We start from the raw sequence: 27,408 nt of genomic DNA, 5'->3' as shown, positions 1-27,408 counted from the left end.
ATTTTTTGTTTTGTTTTGTTTTGTTTGAAATGGGGTCTCTCTATGTAGTCCTGGCTGAGCTCACAGAGACCCGCCTGCCTCTGCCTCCCGCGTGCTGGATTACAGGTGTGTGCCACCGCCTGGCTCTTGTGTGGTTTCTTACTCACCATTATTGCCATCTCCACTCTAAAGTGACTGTGTTTTTATTTCTTTGCAGGTCTTGTGGAGTAGCTGATTTTCACTGAGCAGCAATGGAGCATAATGAGTTGTTTTGCTGTGTGTCAAGACAACAGTTGGTTCTGAAATTTGTCTGAAGAGGTTCAGAGCAGTGTCTAGATGTGACATTGTCAGAGGAGGACAGGCAACGTGACGGCTGCCTGTTGCCCTGCGGCTTGAAGGGGGCCTGCATGGCCAGCAGCCCCCACAGAAGAGGAGACCATGAGCGTCCCACTGGCTCCGAAGAAATCCTGTTTCAGTCAGTTGCGAAATCACCAAGAGCGGGCAAAAAACACTAATGAGAACATTCTAAGCATGGGAGACACAAATGCTAATCGAGTCATGTTGGAGGTCAGCTCCTCACACGATGAGTCTGGGACACATGATCTGGAGGATGAGATTGGAAATGCAAATTTAAGCAGGCCACAGTACCACAGCCGCTCCCAGAAGGAGCCCCCGCAACCTCAGGGCTTTGGGAAAGGGTTTCAGGCTGGTTCCACCAGTCAGAGGGAATGGCATCCTTCCCTGGCTGTTCATAGACAATTGAGTGAAGAGCACACAGTGAAAAGAGGTATCCTTCAGACCCCACAGGGTGTCCAGGGACCAAGTCTATCCAGCTGGAGGAATGCAGCAGGTCAAGCCAGCCCAGAGGTTTCGGCTAAAAGGGATGCTGAAATTCCCCGGCACATTCCCAAAGACAAATTGGCAAAGACCCTTGACAATGAAGAGTTGAAAAGAGCAAGCAGCTCAGCAGCTGCAGCTGGCAGCATCAATCGGGAGAATCTGCAGGCTGTGCAGCAGGACACCTCAGCGCCACAGGGCCATGTGCCTGGGCGTGGGGAGGGGCCACAGGGGACATCAGCTGGTCACTCTCCAGGGACAATTCTTTCTCTAGGTGAGAGTACCTCAGAGGGGCAGTGTGTGCATCCTCCTAAACCATCTACCTCAGAAGCCAGGGGCTCCATCCCACCAGACACCGAGATGGAGGTGACTCATGGCTTGGATGTTTACAGCAAGTGCATTGCTCACCCAGAATTGACTCCCACTTCAGCACTGAAGGAAACACCCAGCCTCAGTCATCCAGGAGCGATTGTAGGTCAAGGAAGAGGGGAGCCCAAAGCAGAGCTCAAATATATCCAACCTAGGAATGAGCAGGGACTGAAGTCAGCCCAGGCACAGGGTCTGGGCTGTCATGAGAAAAAAAGTATGTCACCTGTGGAGAGGACAGAGCAGCGTGAGAAGGCACATCAAGAAACCCCGAGTCAACTCAACAGTGGCTGTCACCAGCTTGGAGCGGGAGAAGGCAGCAGCCTGGACGAAGCGATGGGAGTCAGTGCTGGTGTGGAGGGGTTTCAGCAAGCCACCCCTGTGCAGAGCACTGCTCCTGGAGAGGGCGGAACTAGACTCACTGGCAAATCGTCGCCCAGTGTAGGTAGGACAATGAAAGAAAGTGCATCCAGTGACTTTGCACCTGGCAATGGCCGCCAAGTGTCTGTTCTCCATGATGAGACAGAGAGCACGCCCTCCGAGGTCAGGAGGGAGGAGACGAGACGGAGTGGCGGGAATGTGGGCAGTGCCAAGGCATTGGCCTCAGGTCCTTCTGTGGAAGGGAGCAGAGCGGAGGCCTCTGAGCTCGTGGGCCCTCACCCTGACAACTTGGAAGTTGGAAGAAGCAGAGAGGCAGTGGCCCCTGTAGCTGAAAACGGGAACCTTCAAGAAAACCCAGCCCAAAGGGAAGTCACTCCAGCTGGAGGAGATTCAGCTTTCAGTACCCCAGCTCCCCTGCTCCCAGAGAGAGCTGTGAACTCGACTCACCAGCCTGCTCTTCCAGGCAGCAGTTCTCAGTTCAGTGTGGACATGGGGTCACCCGCCGTGGCCTTGCCCCCCGCTGACGGTGGGCAGGTGCTGAACACACCCCTGAAAGCACCTGACAAGAGCGCCTGTCCCAGTGGGGTCCCCAAGCCGCTCACACGTCCCAAGGACACACCTTCCTCCCAGGAAGCGACAGAGAAACTGGAGACAGATACAGCGGGAGAAAGAACAGAGACAAAGCCAGTCCTCATGCCGAAGCCCAAGCCTGTGAGGCCCAAGATCATCACGTACATCCGTAGGAACCCTCAGCCGCTGGCTCAGGGGGATGCCTCGCTGGTCCCTGTGGGGCTTCCATATGCCCCTCCTGCATGTGGCATGCCTCTTCCGCAAGAGGAGAAGACAGCAAGCCGTGACCTTCAGCCATCTGCCAACGTGTATGAGAAATTCAAGCCGGACTTGCAGAAGCCAAGGGTCTTCCCCTCTGGGCTGATGGTGTCTGGGATCAAGCCCCCAGGGCATCATTTCAGTCAGATGAGTGAAAAGTTTCTGCAGGAGGTAAGAGGGTGGGATTATAAAATAAGCTATACACTTGTATTTAAGTCTGTTATTTTTTTTTTTCTCAGTGAAATTTAAAAATAAAATGTCCTCTGTAAGTGAACTGTAGATGCTCTGGGACAGGTTTGTACCAAAGTAGATACTTGTGCCTGGAAGTAACTGTCTAGAACACAGTGTGATAGCCAGGTTGAGGTGGACCCAATATCTAACAAGGTTCATTTAAGTTTCTCATGAAGACATGGAGAATTAGACAAGGACCCATTTAAGTCAGATTCCATATTTAAATATATGAGTAGTGATCTATGAGCCAGGCCACAACAAGGAAAAGATAAACAGGGTGTTCAAACTGAACAGACTAATCCTTTGGTGGGGAGTATTTCACTTTGGAGAAAACCTTGTGATGAGCCAGGTATGGTGGTACACACTTGTGAGTCTAGCATTCGTGAGGCCAAGAAAGGAAAACTGAGTAACTGGACAACTGAGTGTAACCCTGCATCAGAAAATAAGTAGAAAATTGTACATTAGCATATGCAAAAACGACAGCATGAAAGACTAGGCTCTTGGTTTGAAATAAGGACAGTGGTTTTGGTTACGTTCTGTTGCTTGATTACTGTGCACTAAGCCAACCTGGGCTGGTTGTCCTGGGTCATACAAGAAAGCAGGCTGAGCAAACCATGAGAAAGCCAGAGAGCAGCATTCCTCCAGGGTCAGTTCCTGCTTTCCAGGTTCCTGCCTTGAGTTCCTGGCCTGACTTCCCGGCATAATGGACTGTGACCTTGAAGTGTGGGTTGAATAAACCCTTTCCTCCTCAAGTTGGTTTTGGCTGTTTTGTTTTGTTTGTTTGTTTTTGTTTTTAATCAAAGCAACAGACACTCGAACTGGCACCGTCTTTAGCAGGTGTCCAATAGCTGTTCTTTATGCCAGCCTGCTGCAGATCAAGGCGACGTCCGCACAGCTGAGCGGTGTTTGTCCAGGTCAGCAGGATCCTTGATGAAGGCTGGGATGGCAGCAGACACCTCAGCAAGTGGCTTCAGAGTCTCCTTCTATCTGAGCCCAGTCAGCTCCACTACTGAAAAGCTAGCTAGAGCTCTGGTTTTTCAGTATGGATTCAGGTTTGCTTCCATGCTGACTTGAGCTGTATGGCATGCCATCTTGTAGATGGAGCGTTACCGTCATCAGGAAAATACAGCTGCCCCTAGTTGTCTCCTCCTCTGTGAGTAACCCCCAATACATTCATTTCACTCACCAAGCAGGGTGAGCTGTAAGGAGTCATTTAAATTATTCTTGCGTGTGTGTGCTCTGCCTGCATGTGAAACTGTGCACCATGTGCATGTTGTACCCATGGAGGCCAGAAGAGGGTGTCGTATCCCTTGCAAGTGGAGTTACAGAACATCATGAGCTGCCATGAGGGTGCTGGGTCCTCTGGAAGAGCTGCCAGTCTTCCTAACCACTGAGCCATCTCTCCAGCCCCTTTCAGGAATCCTGTTGGGAGTCCATGATGCTGTGGTAGTTTGAGTGCAGATATTAATTTTATAGCTCTCTCAGAGAAGAGTCATGCAAAATGAGCCTCGGGAAAATGGGGCCGGGCAGAGCAGGAGGGGGCTATGGCAGGAGGAATTTGTTTGCATATATCCTTTGATTTTAGGACTCTGTTTGAAATCTGAGGAGTCTTTAGTTGACTCAGAGTTTTCTCTAAAAATACCCCAATTGGAGAAGGAGGTCAGCAGAACATTTGAGTCGATCGCTGTGTTCATAACTACAGAACCTGTTACGTTTTGTCATAAAGATGAAAGAAAAGTAGGATTCCCCTGCTTAATTAAAAATGCATAAACTAGACATGAAAAGCAAAATTTTCACCTTGTAAAAGAATTTATGCTCTTGTTACTTTTCTCTTTCTTGTCGCGGTGACAAAATGTCTGGTAGCTGGAACTCAGGATGCTGGAGAGAGGCTCAGTCCATCCTGTGGGGCTGCAGAGCCCCTGCAAGGAGCGGCTGGCTGTGGGAGCCTGTGGCTGCTGTGGACAGGATATGGACCAGGAAGCAGAGGAAACAGGTTGGGTGGGTGCAGCATTCAAGGTTCATCTGGAGAGGTGTACTTGTGTCATGAAGACCCTACCTCTTAGCTTTCAATAGTGCTGCCACCATTTTGGAATCAAGCACTTGGTACAAGAAAAGCCTATAGAAAACATTTCAGATGTTTGCAACCAGAAAAAGATTACCCAGCCAAACAGGGGATTGACATTGCTGAAATCACTAAAGTCACAGAGTAGTGGGCTCTGAAATGACCATTTCTAAAGAATCAGATCGGCACATTCAATCTTAAAACCCTTACTTAATGGAGATTTGAAGTGATGAGTGGCACCCAGAATTTTTAGAAAGAAGAGTCTAGAAAAGAAAAGTCAGAGATGGATAGCAATTGCATCTGAGCACAGATGGTGAATGTTCTTTCCAGGGAATAGAATTCACCCCAGCCTGAGTAGAGTCTAATTGTCATGCATATTTCACAATGTGATTATAATGAAACTTTGAATGCCTAATCTTTGTTTCAGTGATGTTGGTTTAAAGAACTTTGTATCCATTTCAGCATTAGAAGGGGATCAAAATAGGGCTTTCAACAGCTTCGATCAAAGCTTTTAGGGCCTCTATTAAAAGATATTGTGAAATAGTAGTAATTCCTGAACACATAGCAGCTGGACATACAGAATAAATTACGGTTTAGAGCAGAATTAGTTAATAGAGGTGTCTACTCAGACATTGCCCCAGCACTGTTTTTTTTAAAAAATATTATAATTTAAATAGACTAAGCTGGTCCTTTTTGCTTGTTTAATATAAAGAAACAAAGAACTGGAAAACAGGTCAGGGGTAGAGGTCCATCCCCAGCGCCCAAGTCCCCAATTGTGTGAGAATAGACATTCTGAGTGCAGGATACATATATATAAAATTGTGTATCATATACTGTATTAAATGTACATATATACACACATGTATGATTACTATAGATTGTGTTCTGAACTGCTAATACAGGAAAAATGAATAGTATTGTTATGTTGTTAAACAGAGGAAATGGTGAAGGGAAGCATGATTCCTTTACTTAACAAATATTTATGTGTAGACACTGCTGGTACATGCTCTGAACCGAGCATCCCACGGGACTCTTGTCTAGATCTGTTATCCTAGAGGAATCTACCCAAATACTCCTGAGAACATTCAGCATCCATTTGTGTGTGTGTGTGTGTGTGTGTGTGTGTGTGTGTATGCGTGCAAGTGTTTATGTGCTCAAGTGTGAGTGTGTGTGCACGTGAGTTTTTTTTTTTTTTGTGTGTGTGCATGTGTGTATGTGTGCACAGAACATGAGTGGAGGTCAGAAGACAACTTGCAGGAGTCTGTTCTCTCTTTCCCCGGGATTGAACTCAGGTCATCAGTTAGCAGCAAGCCTCTTTACCCACTGAGCCATCTCACTTTGCCCAAAATATGGTTTTAATTATGAAAATATACAGTACAGGCCTACAAATTTTTTCTATTAATTTCTTCATGTTTTGCAGATAAACATTTCTCCCTTACTAACAATTATTTCCAAATGTTCTGTTGATTCAATATAACATTATTTACTTATAAGATTAGTGAGTAAAAAAATCATGTATTTTCTCCATAGGTATAATGAAGGTTTTAATCATTTTTGAACATTTGGTAAATTATCTCTTTGTTTCATTAACATTATTTGTTTTATTTTTAAGACTTATTTTTATTTTATGTATATGGGTGTCTTTGCCTGCCTGCATGTATGTGCACCATGTGTGTGAGTGCCTGAGGGGGCCAGAAGAGGGCAACAGATCCCCCATAACTAAGTCACAGATGGTTGTTAGACGTCATGGTGGGTGCTGGGAACCCAACCTCGGTCCTCTGCAAGAGCAGTAATTGCTCTTAACTGCTGAGCTTTTTTCCAGCCTTGACATTGTTTATTTAATAAATAGTCACTCAAATTTCAGTGCTCCTACAACAATGAAATTGAAAAGAAACCGAGTTTCTTTTTTTCCTCCCTTTGACATATAGATTGGTAGAGCACTATAACTGGCAGAGACTAAAGTGTTCACTCAGTTGTACTGTCATCATAAAGATGAGGACCCTGGGCTGAGAGACAGCACCTGATCTCTGACCCAGGAGCTAATGGCATGATTGATGGTGCTTGTCATTTGAGCACAGCTCTCTGGCCACTGTTTAGACTTATGTGCTCCGATCTCTCATTGTAGGTTGCAGACCACCCTGGGAAAGAAGAATTCTGCTCTCCTCCCTACACTCATTATGAAGTCCCTCCCACTTTCTATCGCTCGGCCATGCTCCTTAAGCCCCAGCTGGGATTGGGTGCAATGTCCCGTCTCCCATCTACCAAGAGCAGGATTCTGATAGCCAGTCAGAGGTCCTCAGCGAGTGCCATCCATCCACCGGGACCAATAACAACAGCCGCCAGTTTCTACGGTTCTGACCCGTCAGGTAACTAAGTCTAACAATTGCTCTCTTTTCCTGTTGTACATTTAAATATTAACTATAAAATACTGCAACTATCTACATATGAGTGCTTCTAATTCTTTAACAAAAAGCCTCTCTCCACTCCTCCATCTGTCTGTAGACACAGATGTTTTTGAGAACTCACCTGCTGCAGCTGTCTTCATCCATGCCACCTTCCCAGTGGTGGTCCCTGTCAATCAACATCCATGCCACCTTCCCCGTGATGGTCCCTGTCAATCAATATCCATGCCGCCTTCCCAGTGGTGGTCCCTGTCAATCAACATCCATGCCTCTTTCTCAGCAGTTGTCCCTGTCATTACCATCCATGTCACCTTCCCAGCAGTGGTCCCTGTCATCACTTCCTGGCTTCTTCCAATTTCTCTTTTCTTTTAAACTCCTGTAGACTCGGAAGACTTACTCTGAAGGTTAGTTTTAACTGTTGGAAGAGAGTCTCAATTAGGGATTATCTAAATCAGGTTAGCTTGTGGAAACATCTATGCAAGATTGTCTTCATTATATTAATTGATCTGGGAAGACCAGACCTCTGTGGGCAGCACCATTTCCTGGGCTCTGGGTCCTGAACTGTATAAAAGTGATGAGCACCCATCGGATTCTGTCTATTTTATAGTCCTTGAAATATTATTAGTATTTACATTTTTGTGTACAGCAATCTGCATACTATCCTTAGGGTAAGTGATTTAAAATTATAGTATAAAAGCATACTTAAATATTTAAAAAACACCTTTTTTATTTTATGTGTATGACTATTTGCCTCCATGTATATATATTCCGTATACACACACACACACACACACACACACACACACACACACACACACACACACACATCACTTGCATGAAGTGCCCACTGAGGCCAGAAGAGGGCGTCAGGTTCCCCTGGAATTGGAGTTAACAGACCATTGTTATGAGTTGTCCTGTGGATGCTGAGACTAGAGCCCTGTCCTCTGGAAGACCGACAAGTTCTCTTAATCTCTGCACCATCTCTTCAGCCCCCGTTTGAACTTCTTTTTTTTAAGGCCAACTAAATTTCTAGGAAATTTATAGCAATTACTTTTTCCTAGAGTTTCTTGAAAGCCCCATATCATTGACTCTATTAGGGTTTTACCACTTTATTTTTGAGTGGAGTCTCATATGGGACTTGCTCTGCACACCAGGCTGGACTCAACTTACCCCTGTGTCTGCCTCCTGAGTGCTAGGGTTGCAGATACGAGTCACTGTGCACAGTGAGCATTGCAATTACTGTTGGAGAGAAACTCTTTCATCTTTTTGCTGTTTGTTACTTTGTGAATTGTCATGCACTCAGAGAGTTATGGATGGCCTTAATTTTTTTTTATGAGCTTCTGTCTTGGTAGTTCTCATGGCAGTTGTATAACTGAATGGAATTACCTGTGCTTGGAGCAGGGACAAATCTACTGTGATTCAGTCAGTAGGCAATGGTTCCTGGGGGGTTATCACCATTGCTCCCAGTGTGGAGAAAAAGCAATCAACACACAAAAACATCCTACCCTCTGGGAACTTAAATTTTAAAATTTGGGATTGACTTGTAAGAAAAGAGTAAGTTATGTGGTTGGTTGCGGTAAATAAGTAGTGCTGAAGAAAATAAAACATTGGTGAGGGAGGGAGAGGAGGGTTTAGACAGGAGGAAGGGGATTATCGTTTTGAACAGTCATCAGAAGGGCCTTCCCAAGGAAGTGTCCTTTAAGCCAATCTCAAGGGAAGATGAAGGAGGGACCCTGGTGGATGTCTGCGGTATTGCCTTCCAGGCAGAGGGAGGAGCCTTCCAGGCAGAGGGAGGAGCCTTCCAGGCAGAGGGAGGAGCCTTCCAGGCAGAGGGAGGAGCCTTCCAGGCAGAGGGAGGAGCCTTCCAGGCAGAGGGAGGAGCCAGTTCAAGGCCCGCCCCCCATTTTCCCCAATGAAGCAAGAAGGGAAAGGCCATAGAGAGGAGAGTGGCAGGGGAATGGGATGGGGACAGGGTTGGGGTCATTTAGAGCCTTATGACATTGACGGTATTTGACTCACTGTGAGAGACAGCCCTTGTAGAGGGGAGGGGCTTGGAGCCAGATGGCGTGATCCAGCTCTTGTTTAAACAAGAAATCCTTGACTGTGTTGTGGAGAGCAGACCATCAAATAATCCATATTGTGGGGCTCATTTCTGGAGTCTGTGCTGAGTGATTGTGTATTCACAAGGTCTCTCCATTTGGGCTGTGGGGCCGTGGAACAAATTCAAGCTGTTGTGAGTTGTGAGAATTTTTTTTCTTGACTGCCTAGTGACTCATCTCGAAATCTTGTCCCCTGACTCTTGTGAGGTTTTTCACCGTATAGCCACAGATTGATAGTCACTGAAAGCACTAGTTCTCAACCTTCCTAACGCTGTGACCCTTTAATACAGTCCCTCATGTGTGGTGAACCCCCCAACCATACAATTATTTTTGCTGCTACTTCATCACTGTAGTTTTGCTCCTGTTATGGATCATAATGGAAATGTCTGATATGCAGGATATCTGACATACAACCCCTGTAAAAGAGTCATTTGACCCCCATAGGGGTCACAACCCACACGTTGAGAAATGCTGATCGAGAGAGATTTAAGGGACTCCAAAGCAAATTCTTGGACATCCTGTCCTCAAGACCCTCTTCTCTCTGCCTTGTGCAACCTAGATGTTTTGAGCATCCAAAACACTCCCCTCCACTCCTCCTCTGTTTACGTTCCTCCTTCACGTGCAGCAGCCTGGAAACCGCCTCTGGGCAGACAGCCAGGGTAATGGCGGGTGGACTTCACTCCAGTTCTTTTCTCTCAGGGGTCACAGCCCTGCGAGTGCTCTTCCGCAGTTCCTGAAAACACCAGTTGCATGTGTTTACATGCATTTTGATTGTTCTTGTGTCCTAACTATCAAGACGGATCCCATGCTGTCCATGCTCCTTGGGTAGGATGTCCCTTACCTAACCACAGAAGCTGTTGGCCTCCAATTGTGTTCATGTGTCTAACAAACACAAAGTTCCACTTCTGTGTTCACACTTGTAGTTCCAGATTATTTACTTGGTGCTCATTTGCCAGTGCTGGTTGAAGGCTATCTGTGGTATGTGTCTGCACATGGTTGTGGTTTTGTGCGTGTTTAACCGCTATTCACACTAGGTAGATTTGGATTCTCTGTCCTGTCTACTGGGCATTTTCGTATCTGTTTTACAAGATGTCATCGGAAGCTCCGTCAGCATCACATTGACAAAAGAGTGATGGAGAGAGGCACGTGTGTATGCTTCCCTCTGTGACCCAGCATTTACACATCTCCACTGTCAAGGGAGCTCTTCTGTTCCAAAATCTAAGAGTTGGCTTGATACATGAATTATAATACATGAAGCCTCAGAAGTGTCTTATAGGCCCGTGTTTTTCCCTGGCTCAGGTAGGAAGCCTCTAAGTGTCTCATCGTCCTTAAGCTCTGAGTTAGTCAAAGGAGGTTCCCATGCTTCCATTCCTCTGCTGTATTTGCAGGCACTGAGGTGTATTGCAATGGCCTAGAAGAAGTGGACACACAGTCCACGCCACCCCACAATGCAGCTCTTTCTAAGGTTTCTGTCTCACAGTTAGTGCTGTTTCCTAAGACTTCTAGATCTTGATGTGCCCTCATGGAGATTCAATGAACCCACAAGCTTCCTTATTCTTAAATCGTTTCTGATTTTTTTTTTTTTTTTTTGAGGCCAGCTCTTTCTGACTCCAAAGTGATGCTGAAAACCAATCTCTTGCTATCATCTGGCCTGAAGTGAAATTCAAGACATTGGGGTGCTCAGGGCACAAGAGGGGTTTCACATCCTCTTATGTAGGCATGAAATTTGTTCATTGGAGGCCATGATGGTCCACAGAGTAGTTTATTAGACCCTCTACTTCAAGAGTATGAGAAGACCCTGCTTTTCTACACTGTCCTTTTAAAGCTCTGTATGTTTTATGTCTTTTCTTCAAAAACAAATCTTTAATGGCCTCCAACATGCAGAACCTGTTAACCTACCAAGTGTACCGTGTGGCAAAATATAATTTGCCTGCATGGTAATGTATTTGAAATACATTCGTTTTTCCCCCTTGAAAGCATAGTGCTTTTATATGAGGCAATGCAAGAAAGAAATGAAATGTTTTCTGATAGGAGCAGTTGAGGCGTTGAAAGGTGTTTTTTGAAGGATAGATGATAAAACTTCATTCTATAAATAGCTAGAGAAATTCAATCAGCTGAGTTGGAACACTTTCTCTCAAGATGTAGACAACTGTGCTGTAGATTCTGATGATTAAAATAAAATTTATTTTGGAGTTTGACATGCTTTGCAGACCTTCTTACAGGGACTTTTTAAAAAGCTAGGGTGAATCTCACCAAGTTTTAAAAATAGAGAAATTATTAAAATATTTTGAAAGGCAAATAAGTGGAGTTAGAGTATATGAAACCAGCCCTGTCCAGCTGATGATACTGCTGGAAATTTAGCAAAATATAGGCCTGTGCTCGGAATCTCCAGACAAGATTCTAAAATGAAGTCAGGCATAGTGGTGTCCCCTTTAATCCCAGCACTCTGGAAGCAGAGGAAGGCAGATCTCTGAGTTCTGAGTTCAAGGCCAGCCTGGTACACAGAGTCAGTTCTGGGACAGCCAGAGCTTTACCGAGAAACCCTATCTCAGGGGGGATTTCTAAAATGAAAAATGTTATTTTTTTCTCTCCCAGGACTGCACTGAAGCAAACGATCGTTTTTTAATTTTCTGGTTGGCATAAGCAAGCAGTCTTACCAATGTGCTTAGTAGCTCTGCACGGGTTTCTCAGCCTCTTCAGATCCAAGCCCTGCTGGATGCTAGGAAGCACAAGGCTTGGGTGCCCACAGAATCTGTCAGAGAGCTCCTGGCCCTGGATCTGTGCTGAGCAGTGGGTGTGTTTGGGGATAGCGTCATCAAAGGAAGGATTGAGTAGGGGGATCCTGATGGAGCACCTGTTGGAGGAACAGGAGGAGGGCCTGAATGACTCCATAGCATGGCCGCAGTGCAAAGCAGAGGCCCTCAGAGGAAGCACATGACAACGACGTGGGGGTTCCGAGCTTCTTAGAAATCAGACCATTTCTGTGGGTGGAAGTGCGGTGGCAGGGCCGGATGTCACTGGAAACAAAACCAGATGGGTAAGTTAGGGCCAGGTGGTGAAGAGATGTCAGGGCTAGGCAACCAGGAGGGATCAGCCAAAGGTGGGCCATCCACATCTATCCCTCCACCCCAGGCTCAGTAATCACTGAAGAAAGGGGGGCAGGAAGAAGAGCAGAGCAGATGGTGAGGGAGAGCTGTGGAATGCATTTTCTGCACACACTGTGACCTGTGCAAGCACACGGACAGTGGCCGTACTTTGTGCACAAGACCTGCACAGGGTCAAGTCACCCAAAAGTCCTGTGTGTACAGGGGAGGGACCATTCCAGCCCCACTCCTCGATGTGGCTATTAGCCACTGGTGGCTGCTGAGCGGGGATATGCCCTTTTCTTTGTGTCTGTGACCATTGGTAGGTTGCCTCTGCCCCGGTGGATGGCCCCACACCCAGGCTTATCTGGGCAGCCTCAGTTGGACTCAGTGCATTATTAATAATAATTTTTAAAAGAACAAGCATGCTGGTAGGTCTTGGCAGAGCTGGGAGGGAGGTAGTAGGGTGTAGATATAATCAAAATACATAGTGTACACACATGTAATTACCATGGATGCGATAAGTATTTGTTAGTGACCATTGAGAATACAAACAGAGGCCTATTTGTGCAAGCAGAGAGGAGCTTGGAGAGATGCTGCAGACGAGGTGGGTTGTGCTGCACTGTGAAGGCTGCAGAGGAATTTGCCAGGCTGGGAAAGGGTAAAGGTGGAAAGAAAGAGGGCATTGGTTAGAGGGATCCATTGTGGGGACAGCTAGAGAGACCCTGGGGGAGCTGCAGAACAATTGACACATGGGACACAGGTTCCTCTGGGACATTAGAAAAGAATTTCTAAAAGGAGCATTTGGCTAGAGAGAAACCTTGGGTCAGGATGTCAGTGTTGGGTGATTGCCCCGTGGATGTGTACTGAAGCCTCCAGAATGAGTGAATGGATTCAGAGAAACAGAGACAGGTGATGGGCAAAAAGGAGATTAACCAGTTTCAGAGGAAAGGGAAGCAGAAAGCCAGCCGGAGACAGAGCCCTGGGGGAAGGGGGCCAGGAGACCCCCGTGAGAGTGCGGTGTGTGGGTCTAAGGCAGAGTTCTGAAGTTGGAAGTGACCGAAGGGAAGTGACCAACATGGTTTCACAGGAGACAGGGCAAGTGAAAATGCCAAGAGGCTGTTGAGAGCGGAAATTAGGCGGCAGTCGGTGACCTAGTTTTCAGTGAATACTTTTAGTCCAGCCCGTGGGCGGAAGTCACATATTAGTGGGGTGTTGCATGAATGAAAAGTGAGGCAATGGAAGCAGTCGGAACAGATCGGTTTCTAATTACTAGCAAATGCAGAAAAGGGGTGCTAGCTGGAGCGGGGGAGTGGGGTGAGGCTGCATTTCAGAGCATGGCGGGAGATGCTTACTGTAAATGATCTGGAATAGGAAAGAGAGGGAGGCCCACGAGAGAACTTGGCGAGAAGCGTCTCCAAGAGAATGGTGAAAAGTGGGATCGCGGCCACGTGCAGAAGGATGCATCTTGGGATAGAAGGCAAAAGCACTGATTCTTCAGATGCAGATGAGAGGGGGAGGGAGTAAAAAGAAAGAGGAATGTCAAGAGAGTGATACATTGGCACCGCCTAAATTCCACTCCACTCTGGCATCTACAGGGAGAATTGAGTCAGATGGCAAGGGAACATGGCCCGATTGCAGGTCCTTTGGCAGTTTAAAAAAAAAAAATCTCCATTGCAGGAGATTGAACCCAAGGCCTTGCACATGCTGGGCAAGGACTCTACTAAGCTCTGCCCCCAGCTTTTCCTTGGGAAGCTTTACAAGTTGTATTGACTCATTCGTTCTTATATGTATGAGCCCACATGAGTGTATATGCACCGTGTGTGTGCTGGAGGCCAAAGGAGTGCATCCTGGAACTGGAGTTACAAATGACTGTGAGCCTCCCTGTAGGTCCTGGGAATCAAACCCAGATCCTCTGCAAAGAGCAGACGGTGTTCTGAGCCCCGGAACCATCTCTGCAGCCTCCTTCTTATTACCTTAAAGACAGCAGATGACCCTGAGATTCATGGTGGACCCTGCAAGTAGAGCATTCCAGTCTGGTGTTTGGCTTGTCACACACCTCCCTGTTAAACCATTTCCAACATCAGTGAAGTAGACATTGGCCGTGGCTGTGTGCTCCTTGTCCACTGAGCACACAGGGCTGCCCCAGGCCTGGTGAGTGCTTTTGCCGCTTCCTTGAGGGAATGTTGACTGCATGTTTAATCAGTACTTACTGAGCACTTGCTAGGTATCAGGGTAACTGAGTACTGAAGAAGGAATGGTGAGCAGGATGGAGGAGGGCCCCCAGGCAACAGTGAGACACTGGGATTGGATGCTGTGGCAGGTCAGAGAACATAGACTTGAACCTGGCTCTGAGCTAGTCTCTGGGAGAATTCTCGGCTATACTGTGGTGTGAAGAACCATGGATCTGAGGTGTGGTATGAGGGATGAGGATGTGCCACAGTGGAAGAGAGGGTGGTCCAGGCCCAAGGGGTGGTCCACATGAAGGTTATTGTGGTTCCAACATCGAACACTAGGGAAGGAAGAGGAAGAAGACTGGTGTGGACTGTAGACACCCAAGCTGTGGAAAGGGCTCTGTCTTTGACCTCAAGAGCAAGATTGCGTCCCAGAACAGTTTGAAGGAAGGGCAGACAGGATCATATTTCCTTTTTAGAAGGTGAGACCAGACTGAAATGGAGAGAACAAGAATGGGATGGGGTTGGCAAGAAGGGGTAAGACGGGGTCCTCTCTTGGGAGGGTGTTGAGGACACTAGCAAGGAGAGCCCTGCAAAGACACAGGTGGAGGTGGGGATGGAGAGCAGGAGGGAGTGTTCAGAAGGTGGATTGGACTTAGAACCAACGAGAGATAAAAGATTTGTTATGAAGTAGAGACCCACGAGATTATGGAGCCTGAGCTGTCTGCCAGGCATAGACCCAGGACAGCTGATGGTACAAGGGCAGGGAAAGATCCATGCCCAGTTCCAGCACCGGGACAGAGGGGATTCAGTCTCTCCACCTCTTGATCCTACTCAGATTGATGCCCACTCACAATGGAAAAGCCTCTGCCCACTCACCCTGCGAATTCAGCTGCTAATTTCTTCTGGAAACACATATATGAATAATTTTCAATCTAGTACCCAAATATCCAGTTAAGTCTACATGTGTAATTAGCCTCCTAACCCTGTGGGCCACGTTCACTTTAGAATGGACTGGAAGCCAAGAATGAGTAATACCAGCCCCAGTTCACCCATGTGACCAAATCTATGTGATCAGTTAATCCCTCTGTAATTGTTATTACCTTATAAAAAGAGGATGATTGGTCTGGAAACTCGCAAAGACCTGTTCTTGGCCTGGAGTTCCTGTGGGATCTAAGATGTCTGGTTTGTTTCTCAGGATATATGCATCCAGCACAATGCCCTTTCTTCTTTCATATACTCAAAAGAGACGTGCCTGAGTTTAACCTGAAGGCCATGTGTTGAAGGTTTGTCCCCATGGACACAATACAGAGAGACAGTAAAGCCTTTGAAAGGTGGGGCCCAGGGGGAGGTACTTAGGTTACTGAGTGTGTGTCCTTGAAGGGGTTTGTGGGTCTTGGTCTCTTCTTCCTCCTCCTTTTCTTTCGAGGTCAGGACAGGAGGTAAGTATGTTGTTCTTCATTTTGCATCCCCAGCAGAGGCCCCACAACAATGGTCTGTCCAATCATAAACTAGCAAGAAGTCTGTTTTCTTTATAAGGCAGTGTCTGTTAGTTTGACACAGCCTAGGGTTTCAGCTGAGTACTTACCAGTTTGGTCTGTGGGCACATCTGTGAGGGGTTGTCTTGACTGTTAATCGGTAGAGAGGGTTAGCCCACTGTGGGTGGTGCTATCCCCAGGCAGGTGGGTCTGTGCTGTATAAGAAAGGTAGCTGAGCATAAGTATGTGAGCAAACCAGCCAGCCAGCCAGCCAGCCAGCAGCATCCTCTGTGGTTCCTGCTGAACCTCTTCAAGTTCCCTGATTAAAGGTAATGCTATAGGGAACAGAAGTAGTTCCTGCCTCCACATTCCTTGCTTGAAGTAATGCTTGGAGTCCCCTCAGACACGGACTGTGACCTGCAAACTGAAATAAATCCTCTCCCACCTCAAGTTGCTTTTGTTTGGCGTGTTTTAGCATGGCCACAGAAAGCAAACCAGAACAGTGGGTTTTCTTGGGCGATTTGTTCCAGAACTGGGGAACTGACGACAGGGAGCTGAACGTTGTCCTCTGTTCCTCCATGTTCTTAAGTTGTGATTTCCAAGTGCAGGTTCAGAAGGTGGGGAGTGTGGTGGGGTCTGGCCAGGCAGATTCCCAGACTGACTTAGTGAGTGAGTGAATCTATTGACCAGCTTGTCCTGGGCTTTCTGTTCTCAGGACCCTTTTCTGTCTCCCCCAGGGCCTCCTTCTGGGGCTTTCGATTTTGTGCTCTCTGCATTGGTGCCTTCTCACCTCTCTCCTCCCAGGCACCCTGTGCCTTGCACTCTTTGGTTTACATGTTTGTTTTGTCTAAGTGCATCCCCAGTAATTAATTTCCAGAGAGATCAGAGAAAGCCACATGGCAGGGTTTTGCATTTCTGAAGATGTTTTCAGTTTTCATCCACTACATTAAAAGCTAAAAATAGTTTTCTTTCCAAATGTAACAACTTCTGTTGTTCATCAAGAGAAATTATTATGCCAATCTGATAAAAGAAGCTTTGTAGGGGACCTGGTTTCTCTTTCTTGGTGCATTTTATAATTCTTATTCCCATTGCTGTTTTTGGGGTTTCCAGGTGTGTGTGTGTGTGTGTGTGTGTGTGTGTGTGTGTGTGTGTGTGTAGGGGGCACACAGATTGGTCAGTGTGTCAGAAACGGGAGGAGAGGAAGCACTAGTTTAAGTAAACACCCGGGTCTACTTACTGCTGGGCGCTCATGCTGTGTTCTTGCCTTTATCCTCTGTCTCTCTCTGTTTCTCTAACTCCCTCTCTCTCCCCTCCCCTCCCCTTCTCTCCATCCTCTCCCCTCCCCCTTCTCTCCATCCCTCTCTCCTTCTCTTCCCATTTCTCTCCCTCCCCTCCCCTTTCTCTCCCTCCCCTTCCTTCTCTCCCTCCCCTCTCTCTTCTCTCCCTCCTCTCCCCCTTCTCTCCCTCCTCTCCCCCTTCTCTCCCTCCCCTCCCCTTCTCTCCCTCCCCTCCCTTCCTTCTCCTCCCCTCCCCTTCTCTCCCTCCCCTCCCCCTTCTCTCCCTCCCCTCCCCCTTCTCTCCCTCCCCTCCCCCTTCTCTCCCTCCCCTCCCCCTTCTCTCCCTCCCCTCCCCCTTCTCTCCCTCCCCTTCTCTCCCTCACCTCCCTCTTCTCTCCCTCCCCTCCCCCTTCTCTCCTTTCCCTTCTCTCCCTCCCTCTTTCACTCTCTGTTTTAGTTTTAGGTTTTTGTTTTTTTTTAATTTAGGGCTTCTTTTCCTGGCACATTCTCCTTTTGATACCCCAGCTGCATCTTCTCGTATTGATGAGGTGACTTTAAAGAATGTTGGCCTTCTCATTGTTATCTCCAGGGCACTCTTTCCTCTTTCTGGTTTTCTTTTGTTTTATGCTGGAAAAATGTCTCCAGTTCTCCGTGATCCTTCTGCACTCATGGTTGTGCTGAGTGAACGTGAGTTCCTTTGTGCTAATTCTCGGGACATCTGTTTCCCCTCCAGCTGGGGCTTGGCTGGGGTGGTGGTGGTGGTCAGACCTGGGAAGTGGGCATCCTGTGCCCACAGGAGCTTCTCCCTCTCTGTGCTCATTTCTGCTCGCCTGCCCTTGGGCCTGTCCCTGCTCACCTGGCTACCCAGGCTGAAGGTCAGTGGCTGTTTCCTCCTCAGCAGTCACGCTGCCTCCTCTCTCTGCAGTACTGTTCCTCATCTGCTTGCCGCCGCCAGTCAGGGACCTCCACCTGCCTTCTGTGTTCCAGAGCAGCTGGAGTTTGTAAGTATCCAGTCTCTTTTCTTATCTGAGGTTTAAGTCTAGAAAGTGCTTAATGGAAAACACTGGCTGTGAGCTTCAATGTCGCCACTTGAAATGTAGCAGCTCTTATTTGAAAACATGTTCCATTGGAGAGAATTTTAAAAGACCAAGTTCTACCTGCTGAATCTGGCTGTGGTCTCCATTTCTGCTTAATTGAAGTAAGTATTGGTGGACACAATGCTTAGGGGTCTGGCTAGTATTGTGAAGTGAGTCCATGATTGTGAAGGCTTTTATGAAAACTGTGCTCTCAAATCTAATCCGTGGGAAAAGCTTTTCATTATTCTCATGGTGTGATGTTTGAGGACTCTCCTCGGCAAATGCAGCAGCTGTGTTCGTTTTGACCCGAACTGCCGAAGCCGCTGGTCAGGAAGAGATGAGTCGGCAGAATCTGCTCATAACAGTCCCTGCCTTTGGATCTGCTCTGGAGCTGCTGCAGCCAGCCCCGAAAATCACTAATGTGAACGAGACCTGAGTGAGGTTCTCAGCTGTGTTTATAACACACAGTTCAGTGCACTGGACAGATCTAGGATCGAATGAGCCTGGGCTAGCACACAGTCAGGTCCAGCCCGTCTTTCTGGACAGCTGTGGTTTGTATGTGGCACACATGCTGCCCTGTGCAGTACTTGTATCATTGTGCCTTTGACTGTGTCCTTCTGTTGGTCATACTGCATGTTTATCTGTGGAGCCACCATGTAGATGCTGGGACTCGAACCCAGGTCCTCTGGAAGAGCAACTAGAAGTGCACTTAACCTCTGAGCCATCTCTCTAATCCCCTTTATAAAGATCTCTTTTGTGTATTATTCTCTGGCTATGTACACTTGTGTGTATATATGTATGCATGTGTGTGTGTGTGTGTGTGTGTGTGTGTGTGTGTGTGTGTGTTCATGCATATGTGTGCACATGTTGGCTCTGTTCACCACCTTTCCTGTTCGGGCTTTGTGTGTTCCTCCCATCTTCTGTGCCATCTGCTTTTCTGGGGTTGCTCTGCGGACCACACAGTGACCTATGGGGTGCTTCTCTAATAGGAGAGCTTCGCACAAGGCTGTTCTGACCAGTTTCCTGAAGTTCCTGTGAACTGTCCTATTTGTGATGTGTGTGACTGTAGTGGAGACGTGTGTGTGCAGATAAAGGGAGATAGTCTAGGTGTGCAGGCCTTTTTAGTTCATAGTGAAGAGTACTTGTTCCTCACCCCAGGGATCTGAGACTAAGTGAGCACCAAGACGTGCAACCTGCTGACTCTGTGACCTCAGGCCAGCTCCCCACTGTATCCCTACTGTGTGACCTCAGGCCAGCTCCACACTGTATCCCTACTGTGTGACCTCAGACCAGCTGTTCCCCACAGTATCCCTACTGTGTGACCTCAGGCCAGCTCCACACTGTATCCCTACTGTGTGACCTCATCCCAGCTGTTCCCCACCCCTGCTCTCGCTCTCACGACCTCTCTCTGCCTGCTGCCGCTGACTTCTTTTCCCTCTGCCCCTTTCCTGTGCAGCCCACAGTCAGGAACAGCTCATCCTTGGTTTCTGGATGAGAGCCCCTTCTCAGGAACAGTTCTTTGTACTGCTTTGTGCCGTTCTCAAAGGAACAGCAATCCTAATGCAATGGAGGTCGGTCTGGTAGGGATCTGTGATGCAGTCTGAGCTGCTTTCCTCCTTCTCCTCTCCCAGCCTACTAGCTACTGGTTACTGAGCCCTCCTCCTCCTCTTCCCCCCCTTCTCCTCCCCCTCCCCCTCCTCTTCCACTGGTACCCCCTTGCCTGGCATGCCCAGACTGGGCTAGGAGTCCCCTCTCTCTCCTGCTCCTGGCTCTGGGTCCACTCAGCCCAGTTTGTCATCATTGTCTGATGGCTTTGCAGGACCAGGACGTGTTTGTCTTTATTTTCCCTCTGATTTCCCCCTCTCACTTTGCTGGAGCATGGCCGCCCTCCCTCCATGCTAAGCAGGTGGCCGCGTGCGTGCTGATGCCACTAACACATGCTCCAGTCCTCATCCCTTACTCGGCCTTCTGCCTGCTTCCCTGTGTCTCTGTTGCTGTCCCAATCTTGGTCTCTGCTAACCTCTTACCTGGCCTTCAAGGTCTTTCTGAAACAAGAGTTTTGTTGCGATGATTCACGCACCACACACTTCACTTATTTAAAGTACAGATCCATTGGGTGGTTGGTTTGTTTGCTTGTTGTTTTCACCCTTAGGTATGCAGCCATTACCACAATAACTGTAGGACAGACATTTCGTCACTCTGAAAAGAAACGTTGACTTGCTATCACTCAAGATTTTCCTGAAACCCCAGCCACTGGCTTCCACTAATCTAGCTCCTGTCTCTACAGATGTCCCCATTCTAGGCAGCTCATGTGACAGAATCACACAGTGTGTGGCCTTTGGTCTGTGGTTTCTTCCTCTGGCTTCAGAATGTCAAAGTTTGACTGATTTATAACACACGTCAGTGTTCATTCCTTTGTCTCCTTATCTTGAGAAGTGGCTTAGAAATTAATTTTTCTCTTAGTTCTGAAAGCCAGAAATCTAAGATTAGTTACAGCAGGGCTGGTTTCTGCTGAAACATCTCTTGGTTTCTGGGTGAGGGTCCCCTCTCTGGGCCCTCACGTGGCCTCTCTTGGTTTCTGGGTAAGAGTCCCCTCTCTGGGCCCTCATGTGGCCTCTCTTGGTTTCTGGGTAAGAGTCCCCTCTCTGGGCCCTCACGTGGCCTCTCTTGGTTTCTGGGTGAGGATCCCCTCTCTGGGCCCTCACGTGGCCTCTCTTGGTTTCTGGGTGAGGATCCCCTCTCTGGGCCCTCACGTGGCCTCTCTTGGTTTCTGGGTGAGGATCCCCTCTCTGGGCCCTCACGTGGCCTCTCTTGGTTTCTGGGTGAGGGTCCCCTCTGGGCCCTCACGTGGCCTCTCTCTGTGTGCACATACAAGGGGAAAGGTGGCACTGTGTCTCTTCCACAGCCATGGAATCAAGGCGCCACCCTTACAACTGTATGTGGCCATTATTATTCCTGTAAGGCTGTGCCTTCAAGAACGGCCATGCTGGGTTGTAAGGCTGCAGCATGCAACTGTGGCGTGTCAGGACTCCGCCCAGAAGGACTCTTTTCAATTGATGAATGGTCTGCTTTCCCTCTAGTCCACAGCTTATTTACAAATTCCAATCCTTTCTGGCTGACATCTGTTGTTGATCATGTGATCATTTGCTTCTCAGCAGATATGAGTTTTATACAGATTTTTTTCTCTTGGGTATTGTATTAGTCAAGGTTCTTTAGAGGAACAGACCCAATAGGATGATGTAATATTGATGTGCCTCAGTGGTCTCAATCTAGCAATGAAAACTTGAACTTGTAGGGTTCCTGAAGAACCGCTGCTCCTTGGTCAGCATTGGAAGCCTGGAAATGCTGTTTCTGAGATCAGTGGAGGCAGCAGCAACGGGGTAAACCAACTCCGTGGTCAATCAGAATCAAAGATCTTCCTCCTGCTGTGGCCCTTCTTTATCTGGGTTACCAACCCGAGGGTGCTTGGTTACCTACCTAACAGTGTTGACTCTTGCTGACCTGTGCAGAGCTGTCTGCAAGACCTGGGCTTTAAGGACCTTAAAGAATGGGATGAACCAGAGTCTAATGCTGTAGAAAACCTCACTTTAGTTTAATTGGACTTTTATACACAAACGAAACAAAGAAAGCAATGATCCAAAGAAGGTTGTTTGACTTCAGAAAAGCATGATCTGAAAAACATGTAAATAAACATCTGTAAGCACCTACTAAATATTAATGGAGCAGCCCTTTCCCAGAACTTTCTTAGGACAGACTAATTTAAACATAGTGCCTGGCATGTACTAAAGATTATATCTGGGAAACCACAAAAGCAAGACAGAAGGTCATATCCAGATTCAGGGTACACTGACTAGATTGGGTTCTACAGCTATATGTTCTGACATCCAACAAGAATAAACATGTCTTATGAATTCAATGTCAATGTTTGTTGCAGGAGGCATGAAATCCGACAACATTCCAGGGAACAAAATACACCTGAGGTAAAAGGCCCTCTGCCTTTTTTCCCAGAGCCTCTCTCTCAGTTCCCCAGGGCATGGTGCACCATGGGTCATTCTTTTGACTGTGTTCCCATAAACAGTAGTGCCTGCCCCTTTTGCACAGGTGGGTGCATCTTGCCTGGAAGGTTGGTCTCATGGGTGCTAGGATGCACAGGTAGCAAGACAGTTGGTACCATTTATTCCCCAGCAGCCTGCATAGCACCCTCTGGACTCTGAAAGCTAGCTGGTAGGGAGGAACAAAGCCTCATTCTTTACACTGTCAGCCCGGTGTCCAGAACACTGTCGTCCGGGTGAAGGTAAGTGGAAGAATGAAACTGCTTCCTTAGAGTGGAGGATGTCTCCTTGAGTCCAGTTTGTCTTGAAGCAAATCCATTTAAAGAGAGGAATTATCCCAAACTACCCCCCCACACACACACACACAAACACACATGATAGCCAGCGGTTCTATAGGTATGGCCTCTCTACTAAAGGCAGAGGCATGATGGGAAACACCCAGGAATCACTGTCCTGGAATGATGCAGTGGTCACACGTGGCCTGGATGGCTTTTGTAGCTGTTGCCGCCATACGTTGGTCTCTTGGTTCCGCCCCTTCGCGTTCATTCCATTTCCTGAAAATGTTTGAACTTGGGAGCGTGCTGATGTCTGTCCATCAATACCTCCTTTTCCATTTAAGATCTCCCTTACTGTTCCAGTCCGTGTTTCTGTGGGCATATTTCTCTCACAAAACTTTGGTTTCTTTGAATTTTATTAGATTTACTCTGTTAGATAAAAGCTACTCCTGAAAAATCACTTCAAAATAAACCTTTCTTGGGTTGGGGAGATGGTTCAGCGAGTAAGCAAGAGGACATGAATCCAAATCCCTAGCTTCCACATAAAATCTGGGTGAGGCTCCATGTGCCTGTAACCAGTGTTGTGGGGTGGACAGACCCTAGGAGCTCACTGGCCAGTCTTCCAAATTGCCAAGCATCAGGTTCAGTGAGAGGCCCTGCCTCAAAAAAGAAGGTGGAGATTAATACAGGAAGACAAACCTGCTCCTCCTTTGGCCTCACATGCGTGTGCATGGGCACATACACCTACATCCATCCACATGTGTGTGCATAAATAAATACATAAATAAATCTGTATACTGAGCTTCTGCCAAGGCCCCTGGCAGACAGCAACCTTGAGTTTCTCAGCAGTTTAATTGCTTAACAGTTATTTATTTCATGATGCCTTGACCTTTCTGAAGTCTCATTGGAAGACTACGCAGACACATTGTTGGCTGCATTGTCAGATCATAGTTCTCTGATAGTGGCCTGGATACCATCATTAACACAAGCCCTTCCTTAGTTTAGTTCTTGTTTTCCATGTGGAAGGCTGGACATTTTCAATTCTAGCAAATCCTAAACCTTGCAAGCCTAACAGCTGCTTTCTATTGAGATGTTTGTCTTGGTACTCTACTTACACAATAGCAGAAGGGTAAGTGTTGTTGTTTGTTTTTTATTCTTTTGACTCTTTGGTCTTTCGGGGCCTGCCACCCAACTCCCAAATAAATCACACACAGAGGCTTATTCTTAATTATAAATGCTTGGCCTTAGCTTGGCTTATTTCTAACCAGCTTTTCTTAGCCTAAATTATCCCATCTACCTTTTGCCTCTGGGCATTTACCTTTCTCTTCCTTCTGTGTATTTCACTCTGACTCTGTGGCTGGTTGTGTGGCTGGGTGGCTGGCCCCTTGCATCCTCCTCCTTCTTTGCACTCCTTTTTCCCCCTCAGACTTCTCCTTCTATTACTCATTCTCTCCGCCTGATCAGCCCCACCTATTTCTCTCTCCTGCCTCCTGTTGGCTATTCAGCTCTTTATTAGACTATCAGCTGTTTAGACAGCTCTGTTTTCACAGAGCTAAACAAATGCAACATAAAATTATGCAACTCAGCTTTGCATCATTAAACAAATGTCCCATAGCACAAACAAATGTAACACATCTTAAAATAATATTCCACAACAATAAGACTGACCTCCGTGGCACTCTCAGCCCCACCTGGAGATTCTTAGAAAATTCTAAGTTCATTCAATGTAACTCTCCAAATTCAATTCTATCAGTAACACTTGCTACCTGTTAGTACGGATTCACTCCCCCATCCATTTTTTTAAATCTGTCATTGACAGTTTTTTTTTTTTTGAATGCCAATTGGCTTCTTCTGGAAGTCTCTCTGAAGCTCCTGAGACTCCTCTACTCCTGTTACCCAAAAGTTGCTTCTAGCATCCCATCTGGACCTGGTTCCAGAGCTGTTCTTATAGAGCGGATCCTTGTTATGATGGAGCCTGCCTTCAGGTACCCGAATCTCCACATCACTGGATAATATACCATCCCAAGTATCAGTTGTTTAAAACTGCAACAAGCATTTACCCTCTGGTTGTTTCTGTGGGTCAGAAATTGGGAACATCTTGATGGGATGATTCTGACTTGCCATTCCCCATGAGGTTGCAGTCAAGTTAGATTACTGCTACAATTGTTTGGCCAAGGATGGAGGATCCAGTTTTGAGATGTAGGGTTTCTGGCTCCTGTCAAGCAGCTTCTCACTTCTCCATGCAGGAGTGCTGTTTATCCCCATAGCAAGCAAACCTGGCTTCTCCTTGAGGTAGCCATCAAAGAGCAAAAGGATAGATCTACAATGTTTCTTATACTGCTACCTCCACACTATTGCATCCCTCACCAGAGTGATCCTCATTCACTGGTGGGGCTCACTAGAGAGCCATTTTGGAAATTGGTTGTTATGCACCTTAATCCTTGTTAAAGAGATGCTCTTTGCAATTTCAGTAAGTGAGGCATCAATGACAGGAAATAGCAAGCTCGTAGCTGTTTGTGATACATTGATGATCAGTACGGATTAGCCAATATACTCTTTCTCCTCTAGCATACGGTGGGTAGGTAGTTGGAGAGGTTTGAATGAGTAATGTCCCTCACAGCCTCATTTGTGTGTCTAAGCACTTGCTCTCTCGTTGATGGTACTATTTTAGGTGCTTCAGCCTTGCTGTAGGAAGTACACCCCTAGGGTTGAGCTTTGAGAGCTCCTAACCATGCCCTACTTCCAGTTTGTTCTATTTCTTGATTGTGGTTGAGGATGTGAGCTCTCAGCTTCCTGCTCCAGCCAGCCACCATGCCTGCTTATTGCCATGCCTCACCACCATGATGAACTCTTGTCCCTCTGGAACTGTAAGCCCAGATAAACTCTTCCTTCTGTAAGCAGCCTTGGCCATGGTGTTTTACCACAGCACCAGAGAAAGTCACCAGCACAATGGTATACCGGCATTCTTTCCCAGGAGGAAGCTGAGGTGCTGGGAGTGTGAATTCAGTCTTAGTGAGCCCAGGTCGACAGTCCACTGTGCAGCATGCTGCTATCCTTGCTTTTTCTGCTCCCTCCTTTTCTTGGGAAGAGACACTGCCTTCACACCAAAGGTTTTATTTACAGAGAATTGTCTCAGCAAGAAGGAATCGTGGTAAAAACAGCGGCTATGTGCACATGTTGTCAGGCAAGGTGCAGAGAGGCTGAACTGCTCCTGGCTGATGTGAGCATAACAAAGTATCTGAGAAAAGGAAAAAATGTGCTCATAAGAGTAACTGGAAAGAAAAGGGAAATGAAAGAATAATTTGGCCCAAATCACATAAATATGCTGATGTACAAAATTACAAGGAAATTACAAATACAAAATTATAAGGAAAATGGTCCTTGAAAACCCGTGGAGTCATGTTGGTGATCACATGCTTCTCAGTGTCTGCATTAGTTACTGTTAGGACTCACCCAGGATCCTGACATCTTAGGTAAAGTCCCCTTTAAGAGCACACTGCACTCTCCCACCCCCTTTCTCTGTTTTCCCACAAGGTGTGCACCTCCCCCCCCTCTCTTTTCTCCCCTCCCCCTTTAATAGTAAATTTCACACATGGACACTGTGTCTGCATGGTGTGAGTAATTTTCCACCACCACATCTGCGTGGTGTGTCTCCCTCACCCACTGGGGCACTTTGGCCCAACCTGCAGTGAGTTGCAGTGAGCCGGGCAGTGGTGGCGCACGCCTTTAATCCCAGCACTTGGGAGGCAGAGCCAGGCGGATCTCTGTGAGTTCGAGGCCAGCCTGGTCTACCAAGTGAGTCCTAAGAAAGGCGCAAAGCTACACAGAGAAACCCTGTCTCAAAAAACAAAAACAAACAAACAAAAAAAACAAAACAAAAAAAACAAAAACAAAAACAAACAAAAACAAAAACAAAACAGTTGCAGTGTTAAAACATCTACTCATAGGTGACACACATCTTTAATTCTAGCACTCAGGAGGCAGAGGCAGGCAGAGTTATGAGTTGAAGGCCACTCTGGGTCTGCATAGCAAGTTCCAAGCTAGCTATGTTTATACAGTGAGAACCTATCTCAGAAACAAAAAAAACTAAAGTCAAAACCTACTTATGTGTCCACTTGTGTGTTTAGGCACAGTTTTGACAAGTTAGATATGACACTGATTTTGTTCCCAGAGTACTCAACATGGCTTTTAGTCGGTTAATCTGTTGTGTGCTTCCACACGTGCCTGTGTGTAAGTCAGAGGTTCTCTCCCCCACCTCCTGAGGCAGCTTCTCCCTTCTTTTTGCTGTGCTGATGTCCAGCAGCACTCCTGGCCATGCTCCTGTTTCCACATGCCATCTTGACACAGCAGTGCTGGAGTTATGGATGGGCACCGTGTCCGGCTTGTTATGTAGGTTCCAGGGATGGAGCAGAGGGCATTTGTGCACGACTGCTTTTATCCATCGAGCCGTTTCTCTGGCCCTGTGCATGGGTCTTCTTACGTCCAGCATTTCTACTTTTATTATACTTATTACTGCATATAAGTGTTAGGGACTTCATGGTGACATTTCCAAATGTGTAGATATCATGCTTTGATTATATTCCCCCTAACTATATTTTCTGGCCCTCTTCTCTGTCCCCACTGCCACAGGCCACTTTAATCCTTTCTAGCAATCTTGTTACTATTTCCAGGTTTTTGCTTTTGATTTTGAGGCGGGGTCTCTCTATATAGCCAAGGATGACCTTGATTCACCCCTGAGTGTTGAAATCTCAGGCGAGTATTTCTGTGTCTGGTTTATGGGATGAGGGGGCTCAACCCCAGGATGGCAC

General features: G+C 47.1%; 1 protein-coding gene across 1 annotated transcript in view; it reads left to right on the top strand.

Moving 5' to 3' along the window:
- Positions 1–27,408, top strand: part of Mtus2 (microtubule associated scaffold protein 2) — a 360,063-nt gene that overhangs the window by 116,096 nt on the left and 216,559 nt on the right. The window contains 2 exon segments of the mRNA XM_036172682.1: positions 197–2,562; positions 6,810–7,050. Of these exon segments, the coding sequence (XP_036028575.1) occupies positions 418–2,562; positions 6,810–7,050 (2,386 nt within the window). The 5' untranslated portion in view covers positions 197–417.

Source organism: Onychomys torridus, chromosome 22, assembly GCF_903995425.1.
Source record: "Onychomys torridus chromosome 22, mOncTor1.1, whole genome shotgun sequence".
NCBI lineage: Eukaryota > Metazoa > Chordata > Mammalia > Rodentia > Cricetidae > Onychomys > Onychomys torridus.
This window is presented reverse-complemented; position numbering and strand designations above follow the sequence as displayed.